The sequence below is a fragment of the Ornithodoros turicata genome, chromosome 8 (assembly GCF_037126465.1).
Source record: "Ornithodoros turicata isolate Travis chromosome 8, ASM3712646v1, whole genome shotgun sequence".
In the NCBI taxonomy this organism is placed as follows: Eukaryota; Metazoa; Arthropoda; class Arachnida; order Ixodida; family Argasidae; genus Ornithodoros; species Ornithodoros turicata.
In genome coordinates, this window is record NC_088208.1 from 38,294,723 (window position 1) to 38,311,850 (window position 17,128).

Genomic DNA, 17,128 nt, shown 5'->3' on the forward strand with positions numbered 1-17,128 from the left:
CAGACACTGCGCACGACGTGCAGACCGAACATCTATAAAATAACGACACCTATACCCAACCAGGTCACGCACGGACACAAAGTCCCGTCATGTGGGTCATTATAGTGGTTGGCAGAATTCAGACAGACTTCGTTCTGTTTATGTAGCTATTATCTATGTATTTACTTGCGCGAATTGGAATTCCTTATCTGTCAAAGCGGGACTCGCCCATAATGTTTGTGAAACATATTGATTCGTGTACTGAGACATCAATAGCACTGTTTGCGGCAAACGCTCATATAACAGCTGCTAAACAAACCAGTATAGACAGACAAGGCACTATATCGAAGGGTCTACTCTCTTAGCACTCGAAAATAATGCGGCCCTATGGGACGCGTTTCTTGCGCAAGTGCACGATGACGTGCTTCGTGTTCTACAGCAGTTCTAGAGCTATAGCCTTCGCTCCGTGTTGACAGTTCGCAGAACTAGCCTTATACAACGACTTTATGGAGAAGCTGTCCACCGTGCAGGACGTTCAAGCGAAATCTCCACATAGGTCTGTGATATAGTTCGCGGTACGCTGGACGGGACGCGTGATTTCAACTCCGAGTCTATCTTGCACAGCAGGGACCAGCGAATGTCGGCTTGTTCCCATTGCCTTCTGCACACGTTTTCTGTCAGCGGGTTCGTCAGGTTTTTTACGCCTGACACAGACTACGCTGCCAGGTGTTCTATTGACGACAGAAGTGCTGCAGTCGCAGCCTTGTCCGCAGTTCCGTTACCGATGGTCTGTACTGGACCTTGTTCAAACTTACCAGAATAGGGTGCATCCCCTTTTTCTTCATTTATCTGGAGATAACATGCACAGCAATTATATCGCGCGATGATTCCCTTGCAGTTGCAGTGGAAGCTTTAACGTTTCAGTTTCGTTTTTTAAATTGTTTTTAGTATATAACCTTTTTATATGAGGCCGAGAAGCGGATCCCCAAAAAGAGCTGTATTGAAGTTTTAGTTCTGTCCTGTGTCGGGTAAAAAAATGTTCTTCCATTGTGTGATATCCCTGTTTCTCAAATAGGGGAACGGTACATAACTGGTAAGTTGCAGTTCTGCCACAGGAATGTTTGACTGTTTATCGGCGGACACACGTTTGTCTGGAACAAGAGTCTTTTGCACTGCTTTCAAACGCGGTCTTGTGCAGTGTTCGATGAGCAAGTGTGTCATAGAATATGGAGGAGATAAAATGCAATATTCGAATGCTTCGTCATGGCAGTATTGATTACTTACTGCATGACGATAGAAGCTGAATGCCTCAACAAATCGTGCTCCGGAGCAGATCTAACTTGTCAGATCCAAGACAATCCAATTCGCCGCGACGACCGCTTCTAGTAGAACAGCTCATATAATTACACTCTTTCGAACAATTCTTTAGTAAAAATATGAAGAAAATGCGTTTGTTTAATCAAAAAGGGTAACGCCAGATCTTCATATTACCACCTCTTTAACATGAAGTCTGTAGCTTCGAAAAATGTGACAGCATATATCTCTTTGCACATATTTGCACTCCCTGCACATATTTGCCGAACAGACATCTGCCTCGTTCGACTGCGTGTCTTGCGGTATTTATATAGACTGTAGCGCAATCCTAAAATGATGAGGAAACTACCGTGAGTTACTCCATGCAGTGTCGATGCTCTTGGAGGTGCTGCTGTCTTGCAAGTCTCGATAGAGATCTCCTAATGCGTTCCTTTCTCGCTTTCTTTTTTCTTTTTTGCTATGTGGGATTAGAAGGGAAAATGGATTGCTTCCATCTTTGGCTTGGGCTGTTCACCAGTGCATAAGATGACTGGACGACTTGCGACATAGCTGGAAAAGAAAACTAGAGACTTGTTCGACGATCATGTTCCGGAGTGTTGGACAGAGGAGGAAAAGAAGAACAAAAGCAGGGAGACCAATCGCGCAAAAACGCAAGCACACTGTCAGCCGCTTCTTTTGTCTTGGCTTTTCCTCTGGCTCCCGTCTTTGAAGAACGTGTTCTATCCTATCGCTGTTGCCACCATGTGGCCGCCATTGTGCAGAATGTTTCTTGGTTCCGTTCTTGGATGCGGGCTTCGCTGAAAGGAAACGCTTTTAGGATGCAGCTGACCATAAGAGAGGTGGAAAGAATGATATGGCGGCTTATACGTAGTCTGCGCTTGAAGGTTGTTTGCCTTGCGCCTTTCTCTCGTCTTGTCTTTAACGCGGAAGATTTCATATGCTTCCATCACGCATGGGGCTGTGGTTGTTCATGCCACTACATCATCATTACTTATTTCTTGTTGTTGTTGTTGTTGTTCTGCTGCTGGATTGATGGCTCTAAATTTGCTTCGCACATTTTTACCTTTTTGTTGTATTTTCTGAAGTGCAGAAGGTCCACACTGTCGGGTGTTTTTGAAAGGGAACTTGATGTCGCATAGCATACTGTTGGGTACCGCGTACATTGTAGTGTAGTACAGTGCCGTACAGTGTAGTACCGCTTGCAGTGTTGTGGTGCCGCGTAGCACAGTGTAGTTCCATGTACGGCGTGCAGTGTGGTATTTCCCATGTAGTAACTACCGAAGATAACAACTTCGAGATATCGTTCTGTGCGTTTCTGTTCTTTCTTTTTGTATTTTGTATTTTTATTTTCAGTTGCAGAATTGGTCGGGTGCCGAATTCAATTTCGCCATATATATTTTTAATTTACTTATCAAGATATCGGGCGGATAATATGTTTTGACTCATTGGTTTCTTCGGCTCCCTGTTCCTTAAAGGAGTACAGAGGGCCATACAAAAAATTTCAGATTAAGACGTCTGACGAAAGTGTGTGTGTCATTTTACCGAATAGCGCGAGAGGTTTAGATGTGTGCAATTTGTTTCCCAGAAGAAAACTCACATAAACATGGCTCAGCGTGTTCACGATTAACTCGCCACTCCGGGTATAACGAGGAGGAGAAGGTATGATGCCACGTCACTGATGACGTTACAGGGGGAACTCGTACTGGTTCGCCGGTCAGTGGGGGTCAGCGCCCTGTCCCTTTGCCGCCGTAAACCAGTTTTGCCAGTTCTCCCGGAGAATTGGGGATAGAAGGAGCGGCCGAATACTGACCGAGCCAGGAGCAATGATTTTTCAAAACCCCGAACAGCCAAGTAAAAGACATCATTTCTCTAGACCAATCAGCGAGCGTGACCCCTGTAGCGTCAGCGCGAGGTCCCAGGCAGATCACAGGCTGGCACTGCTCTCAACCGCCGTTGCGCACGGTCGCTATATGCGGCGTACTTTAAATTCAATTTCTGCGATAATTACTTTGACTTTGACTTTGACTTTGTGGTGGGAATTGCTTCTAATGGCGCATCTTACTGGCCTACTTAACAGTTTTATAGGCAGAAAACAGGGTGTTAAAAATGTCTTCTGTACTGCTTTAAGTAACTTTTTTCAGTCTTCTGCAATCACCAGAGTAACGTACGTCTTTTTACAGGAGTTTCTTCTTTGCTCTTTTTCCTTTCCTGTGGAGCAAGAAGCGTTCACGTCGATGTTTTTCTTCCCCGTCTTTTTTTTTTCTTTTTCCTTTTCCAGTGCAATACGATTCAATGCCATGATTTGCGCACGTGTCTGCCGAAACATGTCGCAAAATAATCACGCTCACGTTTCGGACGCTGTAGTGCAGCTCATACAAGCCACATAAAACATGCATTAGAAAACGTCCAACGCATTTGCTGTGATTCGTCCACAATTTCCGGTTGTGACATCCATGAGAAACGCATTACTTGAATGAAAAGCTCCATACTAGTGAACATTCCACATTTAAAGCGATAGGTTCATAGGGCCAACCTGCCCGTGACGCGCCATGGTCACGTGACGGCCCTATGACGCTAGCGCATTGAAACAACGCGTTTGGCACGATGCCCAAAAATGCAGCTATTTTCACCCTCATCCTGGAAGTGGTCTTTTTTATTGCATCGGTGCGTTACCACCGGTGCTATATTACCATTGCGTTTTGTCAATGGCAGTGAAATCCCCAGCTATGTTTTGCTGCTGCTCTGCCCCAGTGCTATCTAGCAGGTGTAGTAGGTAGATAATATAAGGGGTCTTGTAGCCAGTGGTGGCTTGTTCGTGTGTGTGGCTGCTGTCTGCCCCGCTAATGCCTATCTTCTCCTCTTCTCCCTCTTAACCAGGGAGGATGTCCCTTGTGAAGCCTCCTCCCGCAGAACATGGCCACTGGCAGGATGACAAAGGCATGGGTTTCCCCACTATCTCTCTCTCTTTCTCTCTCTGTCTGCATGTCTGTCTTGCTGCTTACACCTGCCTGCTCGCTTGCTTGCCTGTTTGCCTGTATGCACTTTTATTTGAGAGCGTACCTGTGATGTAGGCCTTGCACCACTTGGCGTAGAGGACCGTAATAGGTAACAATAACAGACTTCAGAAACCCCAGAGTACTTACCGCCGCTTTTCAAGTGCGGGAACTTGTGTTATCGGAAAGGAGAAGGCTTCCAAACGACGTGCCAATGTCAGTGAAAACGAAACGTGAAGGACCATTCTCCCTTGAAGAGAGCAAGGGCTTGTTGGTAGGACATGATGAGAAAACAACGAATCCTGGACTAGGACGAGAATGACGACGAAGACAGTGATTCGTTGTTTGTCGTCATTCTCGTCCTAGTCCTGGACTGGTCTGGGTGTCTACACCGCAATTGTTCTCTTATCATTCTCTCTTCCTCCATGACAGTTAGCGCCCTGGATCCAACGCGTGCACAAGGAGCATTGGGATTTCCTGAAACCGTTTATTGGCTCCGCTCTAAGGCTGTTTCTTCAAGGTCTAAAAGGAATAATTTTGTTTTCGTATTGTCGAATAAAGTAGTAATCGAAACGTAAGCAAGTAAACAAAGTATGCAGAGTAAACAAAGTACGGTGACGACATTGCGCACGCGCAAAATTTTGAATGACAGGGGAAAAAAACTTTTATTTCCGTTATAAAAGAACCTGTCGCCTTCGGGCGCTTCTGTTACTGAATAAAGGAAGCGTTTCCTTGAGTAGGAGGAAACACGGAAGCTGGGCAGTACCGCCTCCTCACTCACCTATTCTTTCCACACTTAACTATTCGCACAGGCACTTACCATCATCACTCGCGTAGACCAGTTCCCTTTCAGTCGAACACTCGCACTCTCTGAATCTATCTCGCAACTGTGTGCAGATCAATCTTGCTCATGGCTGCCGAGTCATTCGCACGTTCACACTACCCACCTATTAAGTCTCAGCTATTCGCAGTCACTAACGTCCGCGTACCCATGCGGACGCTCAAGTACCTCTCAGCGCTTCAAGGGACCATTTCTTTAAAGCCTATTCGTGGTCCGCCCACGGGGACCTCTACAGCGCTTCAAGGAGCCCTTTCTTTAAGACCTATTCGTGATCCGCCCTCGAGGACCTCTAGAGCGCTTCAAGGGACACTTTCTTGGGGACCTATTCGCGATCCGCCCCCGGCGACCCCTAGAGCGCTTTAAGGGACGCATTCTTTAGGACCTATTCGCGATCCGTCGTCAGGGATCCCTAGAGCGCTTCCAGGAGCCCTTTGTTTTGAACATATTCGCGATTCCCCCATGGGATGCTTAAAGCGCTTCAATGGGCTCTTTCTTTGGGACCTATTCGTGACCCGCCGTCGGGGATCCCTAGAGTGTTTCACGGGACCCTTTCGAGAGGACCTATTCCCGATCAGCCCTCGGCGATCCCTAGAGGGTTTCAAGGAACCCTTTTTCTATTACCTATTCGCAATCCGCCGTCAGGGATCGCTAGAGCGCTTCCAGAAGCCCTTCGTTTAGGACCTATTCGAGATCCGCCCTTGGGGATCCCTAGAGCGCTTCAAGAGGCCCTTTCTTTAGGACATATTCGCGATCCGCCTCCTGGATCCCTAGTGCGCGTCAAGGGCCCCTTTCTTTAGAAACTATTCGGGATCCAGCTTCGGTAACCTCTGGGGCGCTTGAAGGCGCGCTCTAGTGCGTTTCGTTAGGACCTATTCGCCCTCGGGGATCCCTAGAGCTCATCAAGGGGTGCTCTCTTTTATCCTCGAAGCACACTCTACCGTAGCGCCTTCCATTGTTTATGGGATACATCGTTACCTTAAGAAAACAGTAAAGTTGTACAACGGAGACAGTTGCACCCCCCGAGGCGCACTTGGTTCTAGGGATGTGTGAGGACGGAACGAGAGTGCGGCGCCCAGTCCCACTCATTTCCTCACGTGCTTCATTTATCTTGCTACATTTACTCACGGTCACTCACTTGCAAACACAAACGCCCCCTAGTACGAGCATATTATTTCCACCCCTCCCCCCTCATACACTCTCACCTTCCTCTCGTTATCTTAGAGTCTGCTTCTTTACGTCCTCAAGCATTCAAACAGTCGTCATCGGACTTTGACAGAGCTGTTCTCAGCATTTTGAATATTATACAGCAGTATCCTGTAAAGATTTTCGTAGATTGCCATCGGCGCCCCGGCGTTTTGCTGCTTGCTATGTTCTCCGTACTTGACTTTCTTTCTTCGAATACTTCTGCTGACCATTTGGTTCTTTTTCTTTATAACTGCATGGCTAAAGTTGGCTGTTTTGTTCAATCTACTTTTCGAATGCGCTAGATGGCATGTCGTAACCGTATTGCCCTGGCTGCTGCGTTAATTGTTGTGAAGCTGACACGAATAATCTATCCATCAGGAAATCAGTACAAGGAGGACTTCGTGCTCTCAATGTCGCCGTCAGGAGGCTTGTATGCTTACAATGACCTCACGTCACGAGCAGCCATGATGATGTCACTAGGTAATCACGTGATTCATTACACAGGCGACTTTGTCGCGGCTAGGTCGTAGCTGGATGTTTTGTGCTGGCCACAAAACTTCGCGCTTAAACAGCATAGCCGGTAGCACAGAACATAGCATAGAGCGTGAAGTGTTACCTCGCAAGCATTCGCAAACTTCAGAAACACGTGACCAGGGCAGGAGATCACGCGAGCCCTTATCGGGTTACACCTCGCGGACATCCAGCGACAGTCCCGTTAGAATGCATTGTGCATTTAACAAAATGTCATTCTTCTTCCTTTGTACCTCGATATCCGCTGAACGACTGCGACGCACCACAACGGCTTCCCAGAGAAGCATTTCAGCCGCGTCGCGACACAAAACCATGGTAATTGCTCGCCTTCTCGCAGTACCCATAACATGATATGTGCTCTCTGACGCTGGCTAATAAATTCCATCCTCTTATGGATCTGAACCGTTTACGTACCGCTCTCTCTTATTCCGCATGGCTGAGAGGGGAACAGTTATGCGGCTAAATGTGCCGCGCAATCAGAGTAATGCAAGCGAGTCCCTCTTGCCATTGTCTAATTGGTGCAGCTTCCTTGCCACGAGCCAATGTGCGCTACGGGTTTTTTTCCGCGCGGGTCCCATCACATTAGCTCGATACGCCGTTAGTTTCGCAACGAGTAAAGTTGAATAAAGGTGGTCGTTGCGGTGGAATTCGACTTCTTCGATAATTCTCGATACTTTGCTGAATAATAAATGGAGGTACTTGGTTCTCGTAGCATCAGACTGAAAGTGCGCTTTTGTAGTCGTTGATACATCTTTGTTCAGAAGTGCTCTGTGCCACTTTAAGCGTCACAGTTCCGTATTTCAAAGTGTGCTTAAGGTTTACGTGCATTTATTTTCAAAATGTCGATGACTATTTAATCCTCTGTTTGTTCTAATGTAATCTGTGTTGAAACTATGCATCTATTGCGTTGCACTGCACGTTTCTAATGCTTTAATCGATAGCTCCTCTGATTTTAACCTCGTACGTTTAGGTCATTGATTATTCTGCGGCACTGTAGCACAACGAACATGTCCTCTATTACTATAATGGAACTGTATGTTGTTACATGAAGCATGTTACAAAGCTGGAATTGTAAAGGGCAGTAATCGACCCGTTGTGTTACTGAAGAACACTTTAATTCGTTCGCTTCGGATTATTAATTATAGATTTCAGAAGAAAACAATAACAAGTTTATTTCGAGATGATAGTTGGGGAGTTTCACCACAAAAAAGGGCACTAATTCAGAAGTTATTTTTTCGAAAGAGAAGCAGTATATTCAGAGAAACCCATAAAGCTGTTTTAAAGCTGATTAAAATCATAGATGTACTTCGTCTCGTACACATAGAAATGCACTGTACAGTGACAATATTTGTAGAACAGCATGCCTCAAGTGGTGCAAACAAATATGTTTTCAAGTGTTATGCACCAGACTTCACACGAAGACTTCCTATCTATCTGTTTGTGTGTGAATTTTGAGGGCCTTTCGGACACATATTCGTATGCTCTTCAGCCGAATAGCACGTTTTCTTGCAGCATACACTCGAAAGACAGGGGAAATTGGAGAGCCACTCCAGATTGCAATTACTCCTCCTTTTAGTGCCCCGACCTTGAAATTTACTTTGTAACCTTTGCATAAACTTCGAGCACTTAGTTTCGAAAGGGATTAATGGCTTTGGCAATGCATCTAATCTGCAAAATGACTGAAACGCCTTTTTTTCTTTTTCTTAGACTGCAACATATACTGTGTCGGCTTTCCTCCACATAACTCATGCCGCGTTTTCAGTGAACCCACAACATGTGTAAGGGAAGACATTGATGCTTCCTGTTGTGTGTACCACGCAGGGCTGGTGTTCCTGCAGTACCGGAGCGAGACGAAACGGGCTCTGCTGCCCAACGAGATAACTTCGATCGACACGGTGAAGGCACTCTTCGTGCGTTCCTTCCCCAAGCAACTCACCATGGAGTACCTGGATTCGCCTCACATCCGGATCTACATACACGACCCCTCCAAGGACATGTTCTACGAGCTCGAAGACCTCAGAGACATCCGAGACCGCTCCGTGCTGCGAATATACGAGCAGGACGTCAACGGCGGCGGAGTGTACAGCACCTACGACCAAGACATGAGCTACTTCTCGGAGCCGGAATTCGACTCCGAGTATCAAAACCAGCACATTCACAGGGCCAAGGTCGGAATTGTTGTGTTGTGCATTGTCAACTGAGGCGTTCAACGATTCCGTCTAACTAGAGTCACTAAATAAGTTACGCTTCAGAGTATCGACACTGAGTTCCAAAAGCGAGCATGCGCCATCTTGTTTCCGCCCCCCCCCACACACACACACACGCACGCGCACTGCGCACGTTAGCGCACGATGCCATCTATCGTCACTATGGGTGAAATGTTCCTTTGCAAGCAGCAGTTGACGGCCTTGAGCTCACCTCGACATTTTCGGGACGCTCTGGTTGACAATACATGGATTATCGCACAACAGTCATACACGCTTCTCTATCACGCAGCGAGTATCATGTTAGCCGTCTTTGATCCTCAAATGGGGATGGTACCGGTGTGGTGCGGAAACAAAATGGCGCTCCTGCTCTCCCTTGGACCTCAGTGTCGATACTCTGAAGCGCAGCTTATTTAGTGACTCTACGTCTAACGAGGGAACTTAGCGGAACCAAAATGGCGTTCAGAGCCCTCGTGTCTTTGGGCGACGACTCACACATGTACAACACCAGACAAAAGTTTACGGAATGTGCGAATTGCGTACTTTTTGTTCAGCACGAAAATTCTAGTGGCGGCGAAAGCGAGCTCGTCCACTCGTTCAGCGGGCTTGTCCACGAGCATCCGCTAGGGTGCCGCGCTGAAGAAAAATTACGCTGCTCGCGTGTTTCTTAAACTTTAGTCAGGACATGTACTTCTGTTACACTCCTCTGGTGTGCATCTCACTCCCTGACTCTAAAGTGAACGCACACGATCCCCTATGATTAATAAGCGACATAATTGATTATAAACACGCTTCGCTTTCTCTTTGCGCTCGAGGAAATGTCTTCGAAAGAAATAAGAAAAGTCTTCCCCACATCTGTCAGATACGCAAGATGTGCCGAGCCTCTCTAAAATGTATATGCGCCTGTGAAATTCCCTGCAGGAACTTTTTTTTTTTTTTGTGTGTAAGCATATTTTTATACTGCAGGCAAGCAAGTCACAGAACTCGAACTACTACACCGCTGGTCCGGTTTACCAGAACCGAACTCAGACGCTACCGCACGGTGCTGTCCTACGATCGTACTCGCCGGCTCCTAACGAACGACCCAAGACGCAGAACGCACCTCACGCTGGTAAGAATGCGGTAATGCATGCTTTAAAAAAAACTTTCCGTGACAGGTTTCCGTTCTGGATTGCCAAGTGTTTTGTTTTCTCTATTCAGGGTATTCTCAGACACTCCCTCGGGGTATGACATATTCATCGATGGCTCTTAGTCCGGAGAAGCGACAGCCGGGACTCTTGGTGTCTTCTGGTAAGATTTATGCTTGAGGCTTTGGCACGCTCGAGTAGGACGCACTAATTAGTAGAGCTTTCACGAAACACGATTTCAAAGATCCAGTGGACGGCAGTCACTAGATGTCTGCCGCATTGTAATGTATGCAGGATAATGTAAGGCGAGAATCGCTGGGTGTCGCTCGAGTTTTTTTTTTTTTTAATTTCGTATTTGTAGAAACATGCGTTGTTGGATGTGAGCAGTCGCAGTAAAACAGTTCTCACACCTTTCCTGTTACTTCGTTGTTTGAGGCCACATCATACTAAGACTTTCTGCCCTCAGTCTCCTCCCTCAGTTTCCTCCCTCTCTCTCCTCCCTCTCTCTCCTCCCTCTCTCTCCTGCAGTAGTAAAGAAACAGTTTCATCTGGATACCAATGTTTCCATAATCACTTTCGGATAGTTAAGCTCATACAATGGCTTTGATGTACCTATCTTAATATGTACAGTTACCACTTATCAGCAAGCCCTGTTCACCATCTCACGATGCAGTCACCACATTTATGCCTTGTCAGTGTGCACCACTCCATTGGCCTCGGACTTTAACATGCTTGCTGTTAGAAATCACAGTGTACCACTCTAGATAACCTTGTAGAAACCTGTCATTTATTTCCTTTCGTGTTTTACAGAATTCCCAATGAGTCAGTCTCAAGAAGGCCTTCATCATAAAGGTAATGCTTTACTGATTCTGTAATGTCTACGTGTGCTGACTTGGATATTTGTGCTGGCGTTTGTCGTCTGACATGCAGCTGTAACATATGTGTGAATATGTGGCGCTTTGAATGTTTGTAACACTGCTTGTGGAGCGCGTGTTTGTGCGCTACGTATAGTCTTGTGCTTTCCGCCTGTTGCGGCGGTAGCGTGACTTGTGTGTGTCCTGTGAAGCGGCACGATGGAATTCGTAGTGCACATAAAAGGCCACAGACTAGTCGCAGGGTTTATGTATGCCATTTAATTGAAGAGGCATTAGCAGGTCCCGTTTAGGTCACCAATTCTTGATTACACTGCAAAGACTTCACCCATCGAATGAGTACAGAAGTGCAGTCCTTGTGACAAGCATTGCTAATACGCCCTTGGTGTCTTCCTACACTGCCTTATGTTGGGTGCATGACTGGCTCCCAGGTGGCGCTCCGCATGGTGGACCGCCCCCGAAACCACAGCGGTCCTACCACCAACCCCTCCCGCCCTTAAACAAGACGATGCGACCTGCAGCACCCTCGCCTCTCACCTCACCCAGGTCTCCTCTTCCAAGGCCGCCTTCAGGTGCGTCTCACTTAGGATCACAACCCATCCACTTGGGAGAGCTGCTGCTATCATTCACATAAGTAATTCGTGTGCTTTACTGCGAGGTTTTCGGTCACGTACCCTTTACACTGGTGAGATGAAATTGAAGATGTCTCGACCTGTCTTTTATCTTTTTCTCCGTTTCTTAACGATCACGAACATTGATACTTGGACTATTAATAACGCAAAAGGCTGCGTTGCTGTACTTCAATGACATGCCCCAAAGGCAATACATGCGCATGAGGTAATTTTCAAAGAAAGTCGTGCGGTCGCGTCTTCTACAAGTATGCACCACGCCGTGTAGCACTTCCAGTATACTTATAGTTTGCTTTAAGTAAATTTTGAGGCAACTATCTGTACCTGATGGACCTTTTTCACATTCGCGTCGTATCCTAGCAGTTCTCCAGTGAACCACCTAAGGCGCCCGCCAATACAAACCTACGTGAATAGCGTAAAGGACCAAAACCAGTCTTGCAGTGGGGTCGAAGCGGCGGGAGTGTGCTCGCGCGGTCTCCCAAGTGATGCTCCCGCCTGTCGTCCTCATTCAGCGCCATCTATTGAATGCGGAGATAACCTTCTCCGGCGCACCCAAGGTCATCGGCGCCGCAGCGCATGCGCATATGCAGTTGTGAAAAAGGTCCATTGTAAGTGCTTCTTCAGTCCTATGCCCTAGTATCGGGTACCTAGTGCATTTGTAACGTCCACCATGAGATGTTAAGCAGCAGCCGCGTTGTCGGAGCAACTGTAGACCACAGTATGATGTATTGGTCAAAATGCCTGCGTTGCATGTAAACTCGTCGCAGCATGCTACATCGCTAACGTCGTGCATGATATGGTGAGTATTGCACTGGAAGTATGTTACCGCTTAACTTATTCGGAACAGTGCATTGTCGTATGCGAATGAAATATGTGCTTGCGCATGGGTGTTACATGCAGTTGCATAACCTGTAGTTTGCTCATATTGTTTACAATTCACCTATCTCTCCGTGAGATAACGAAAGCCTCCAGGGCATTTCCTTGGGGATGTACGTTGGCTATCTGATTGTCAGTTATTGCGCGCTAGTAATCAGCAACATCGATATTATCCACCCCACCCCACCTCACCGCACCTTGTTGTTCAGCTGTGATTGTAAGTTCCTGGCCAGCTTAACGCTAACATATTTTTTTGATGTGCTTAGTGTGCTTAGTCTACAAGCTACAAGTAATAGACGTATTACCCACTCTCTTTATCGCAGTACCACTGTCGCAAAGCCGTTCCCTGTCGCCAGATCATGGCTGTCCCCAGGACAGCTACCAGTCGATGCCCTTCCCTTCTCCCACGGGCCAGCCTTACCATGGGCCTGCTTCTTCCTCTCCCCGGCGCTACGACCTTGCCTACCAGGGTTCGCCTGAGCGTCGCGCCTCTGCCGACCAAAGTTACCTATCGTCCCCAGAAAGGCGGCTAGACCATCAGCGTTCTCTCCCAGCCGCCTTCAACTCTGCCTATGAAGAACCCTTCTACGGAGACCAGGCCGGCTATGGCACGCGGTCCGGAAGTGCTACACCCATCATTGACGAAGAAGCGCGGTGAGCCTTTTCACCCTCCAGGATGTAGATGTTGGATGATATGCCTTGCCCTCTACAAACAAAGGGGGATACCCCCACAGATGCCTTGTCCCTGCAAGCGCTGGATTTATTTCTGCATGCTGTCCTCTATTTGTGCATCTTCCAGTTAGGCACACTTTTTGTTTTTGTAAGAAGCTCGAATATCAATCAATCGAGTGAGTGAATATCAACCTATCAATGAAGTTGACAACGCTGAGTAGTTCTGAATGACCCCCGTATTTCTTCCAGCTTTGTATGCCAGTATTCAGCAATCTCAAAATTCTTACGCAGAACCACACCTCTTTAGAAAGTGTCTTGCAGTTAGCTGTTTTCTGTCCTTTTGCAGTTTTCTTTATTTACCTTCTAATAGTCTCAACTCTCAATGCATCAAGGTGCAATATATGCTCATTCAGATCCTATTAATAGGACATACTTATAGGCTATAAGTAGGGATACATAAGACAGGGATAAATACGGATAAATAGGACATAAGTACAATGGTTCAGAGAATAATTTTGCTCAGAAGGCATGAACCAACGATGAAACACCTCTCCTGTGACGTCATATTAAGTGGTCATATTGTGATGGTAGGAGTAGCCTGTTTCCAGTTGGTGTCCAGGCCCATGAAATGTTACATCATAAAGTGGAAAATCCAACTATCTGCAGCAGGTAGTCCGAAGCAAAAGGGAGCCGCCGATGTTTCGAACTGAGACTCTACTTCTTCGAAATATTGGTAGCCCTTGACCAGGAGCCTTTGCTTCTGTGTACCTTCAGTAGAGCGCTAGGTTTTCCACATTTCGATGCTGGCTGACGGGGATGGCCTCAGGAGGTAAGCGCGATCCTCTCGCCCCAGTAGAAGAACAATCTGTTCGAAATGTTGGTGGCGTCTGACCTGAGGGTTTTGCTTCGATTGCGTACGTGTTACAGTGATGCCACAGGAAACAGGTAGACAATTCGGATTGTTGGTACATTAGCATGATTTAAAGAAAGTGCAGCGTTATAACACCGCAAACAGAAAGCGCTCGTGCATGTGTGTTGTAACGTTTTGCGCTTTTCTTGAAAACACGAAAATGTGTCCCTTTCTTGGAGACTATGACTTTCTCATGCAGGAGGGCAATGGTAGCAATGGTGTCTTGTAGCACTTTAGGAGTTGCTGCTTGAGCGGGATGTTTCGCTGAGCTATTATATAAGGCTGTTCGTGAATGGCTGTGAAAGGCTCTCTGTTATGCATTTGAATGCTTGTGGCAGGATGCGGGTGGAGTACATGGAACGGCAGCTGGCCAGCCTGACGGGTTTGGTGCACAAAGCTTTGGCTGCGGGAACGGCTCCCAGACCACAGAGCCATCTAATCCCCACCAGAGACACCGATCTTCCTCCTGAGAAGGAAAAGTCAGGTAACGCTTTATTTTTACACGGTCGCGAGGAAGTCTTAGTGGCGCTTGTAGCGTCGATCTTTAACGATCCCTAGGCAAGCTATGCAGCCGCTATACGTTTCTTATAAATACATTTTCTTTAAATCGTATACACGTCCCTCCATTAAAGTCAGTTGTAAGAATTTAAGTTCACTTTCCTCACCAAAACCTCTCCTCGCCATTCATTACTAGCGGTGCTAAGACAGTAGACATCACTCTACTTGACAGGCGTCTGTGGAGTGATGTGGTGTCTCCTGTCTTAGGGTTATAAGCGACAGTAATCCGGCGTCCTCAACAAAGCTCGGTCTAGCCAACTCTTACAAGAAAAGCTACCATTGCTAAGCTAGCGCTCAGTAAAGAAGCGAACAAGAAACCGTAAGAAATCATTTTGAAATTTGCGCGGGTTTTTAAGGTAAGCTTGTTTCATCAAATAAATGTCAACCAGTCAGCACAAAAAGGCTTTCCTGGGACCACCTATGTGATGCTTTGTCCATGACAATAGCGCCCATGAGCCTCATGGGTCGTGGCTGTTGCACTTGTACAAGGGGTGTGCTTTACGATCAACTGAGAAGATAAATTTACTGAATCAGTTTAATATTTCCCATTGCCTAACGTTGCATTTATAGATTCCTTACAGGTAGCTGATCTTATGTGCAATTTTGTTGTATAATGAAGATGCTTAAGTGGTGGACGTGATTGTGAAAGACGCGTTGTCAAAACGTGTTGTGTGCTTGGCTGTCTGCTGCTTTGTCTGTTTTAACCTTTCTGAGTTTGTCGTTAATTGTGATAGTCTTTGCTGGTGGTCGAAACTCTACAAACACTACGTACTATGTCCGGAACTTTCCCAATCCGGAAGTTCTGAAGTAGGCACCATTGTGATAACTTTGCTGTGTTAGGAACGGATTGTCTAACATTCGGATAACTGTTGTTACATAGACCTTTCTGAAACATGCTGCTGCCAGGCAGCCTTTTAACCTCTTTTTTGTTCGTAGATATGATACTACTTTATGCTTTCTGATTACACGTCGCGAGTTTCGAAGTTCGTGCTTTGACCACTGCATGTCATTGGCGCTACTTCGCGGCGTAATAGCCTCAGAAAGTCAACATTACTCAATAATCCCAATGACCTCTATAATCAACTCCATCTCTACTGGTCAACCCCGAGAGCTTGCTGCCGGTACCCTTTCCTTTGTACAACCTAATGCATTCAGGTGTAATTCTCACATACCTTCCCATTAACTGGAGGATAACAGCAAGCCCCTTGTTGCAGATGAGGTATGCCTGCCAGAACACGATGTGCAGAAACATCCCTTCAAAGGTATTCTGTAATTCGGGATTTTTTGCATCGCGATTTTTGAAAGCCTCTTCCCCCTTTTTGAGACCATGCCTGAAGTGCATGACGCCCCAATTTTGTCCTTTTTGCATTTTCGCCTGCAGTGGCAGATTTACACCCCCTGTTTTTGTGACACTTGTTCATATTTCGGACAGTTTACCTCCACATCTTTCACAGTGGTGATGTATTTGGATGTGGTGCTTCTACCTGATCCTTGGGTGTGGTTTTCTGTGGTGGGGTCTTGGGTTTGTGTAAGCCTGTAGGTCTACTAGGTAGGGAAGAGAGCGTACGTAGTGCAGATAGCTCCTCTGCTAATATTCTTTAAAATTAATTTCATTGAAGCTTTATAACGAGACCGCTAGTTGGTGCCAGGTCATTGCAGTGTCTTAGAACGCAACGTGTCAACTTTCTGCTCCACATTTATGGGGTGTTGACATCACAAAAATATCGCGAGCCTTCATGTACCTTGCACGTTAAGCTACAGAAAGGGTATTCCAGCTTGCATGCAGGCAATTTTTACATCGAGAAGAACAAGCTGGCTTCTGTCAGAATGAGAAAGTCCCTGTTGGACATGCCTTCTGCTCCGGGTAAATCTAATCTGGAGGTAGATTTAGCTCTTGCTGGAACCAAATCAACATCGCGACGTCAGCCCCCTGTATGGACCTGCGAGTGTTGAGTGTGAGCTTGTATGCACCTGCCTTGCACGACGGTGGCTCCTGCTTGCTCCCTGCAATGCCTGCGCTCCAGCATTGCACTCCCTGCCCCGTGGCATGGTGGACTAATGCACTGCTCTGCACTCCGTGTGCTCTCTTTCTAGAGGAGAAGTCAGTGTCGTTCTCTGACGAGACCACGACCCTGGGTTCCCACAAACAAAGGCAACACACTCCGCAGGCAGCAGGTGATTCCTCCTCCACATGAGTTCTCGCATCCTCATCATCATTACCAGCCATTCGTTTATTGTAGAGTCAAAGTCACTGAGGCATAATTACAGAATAGAGCGGAACCCTGGTGATATGATCCAGGATAGAACGATTTCACGGTTGGTGCGGTTCCTTCTGTTTTCCCATGAAAATTATCGGGTTTTCGCAGTAATATATCGTCTGATAACTATGGTGCCGGCAGGCAACTATGTTACCAGTAGGAAGGAACACTTATTATTC

The 17,128-nt window shown here is 46.7% G+C and overlaps 1 protein-coding gene across 14 annotated transcripts in view; it reads left to right on the plus strand.

Moving 5' to 3' along the window:
- The window catches only part of LOC135367252 (coiled-coil domain-containing protein AGAP005037-like), a 270,487-nt gene that overhangs the window by 228,494 nt on the left and 24,865 nt on the right, over window positions 1-17,128 (plus strand). For 9 of the 14 annotated variants that reach the window (XM_064600423.1, XM_064600412.1, XM_064600417.1 and 6 more), the window contains 11 exons: window positions 4,171-4,230; window positions 6,691-6,792; window positions 8,665-9,011; window positions 10,014-10,158; window positions 10,248-10,337; window positions 10,985-11,026; window positions 11,478-11,618; window positions 12,875-13,205; window positions 14,472-14,617; window positions 15,906-15,953; window positions 16,786-16,866. In XM_064600423.1, coding sequence (XP_064456493.1) covers window positions 4,171-4,230; window positions 6,691-6,792; window positions 8,665-9,011; window positions 10,014-10,158; window positions 10,248-10,337; window positions 10,985-11,026; window positions 11,478-11,618; window positions 12,875-13,205; window positions 14,472-14,617; window positions 15,906-15,953; window positions 16,786-16,866 — 1,533 coding nt within the window. The remainder of the gene's footprint in view (window positions 1-4,170; window positions 4,231-6,690; window positions 6,793-8,664; window positions 9,012-10,013; window positions 10,159-10,247; window positions 10,338-10,984; window positions 11,027-11,477; window positions 11,619-12,874; window positions 13,206-14,471; window positions 14,618-15,905; window positions 15,954-16,785; window positions 16,867-17,128) is intronic. The other 5 variants (XM_064600418.1, XM_064600413.1, XM_064600415.1 and 2 more) reach the window with 5 other exon arrangements.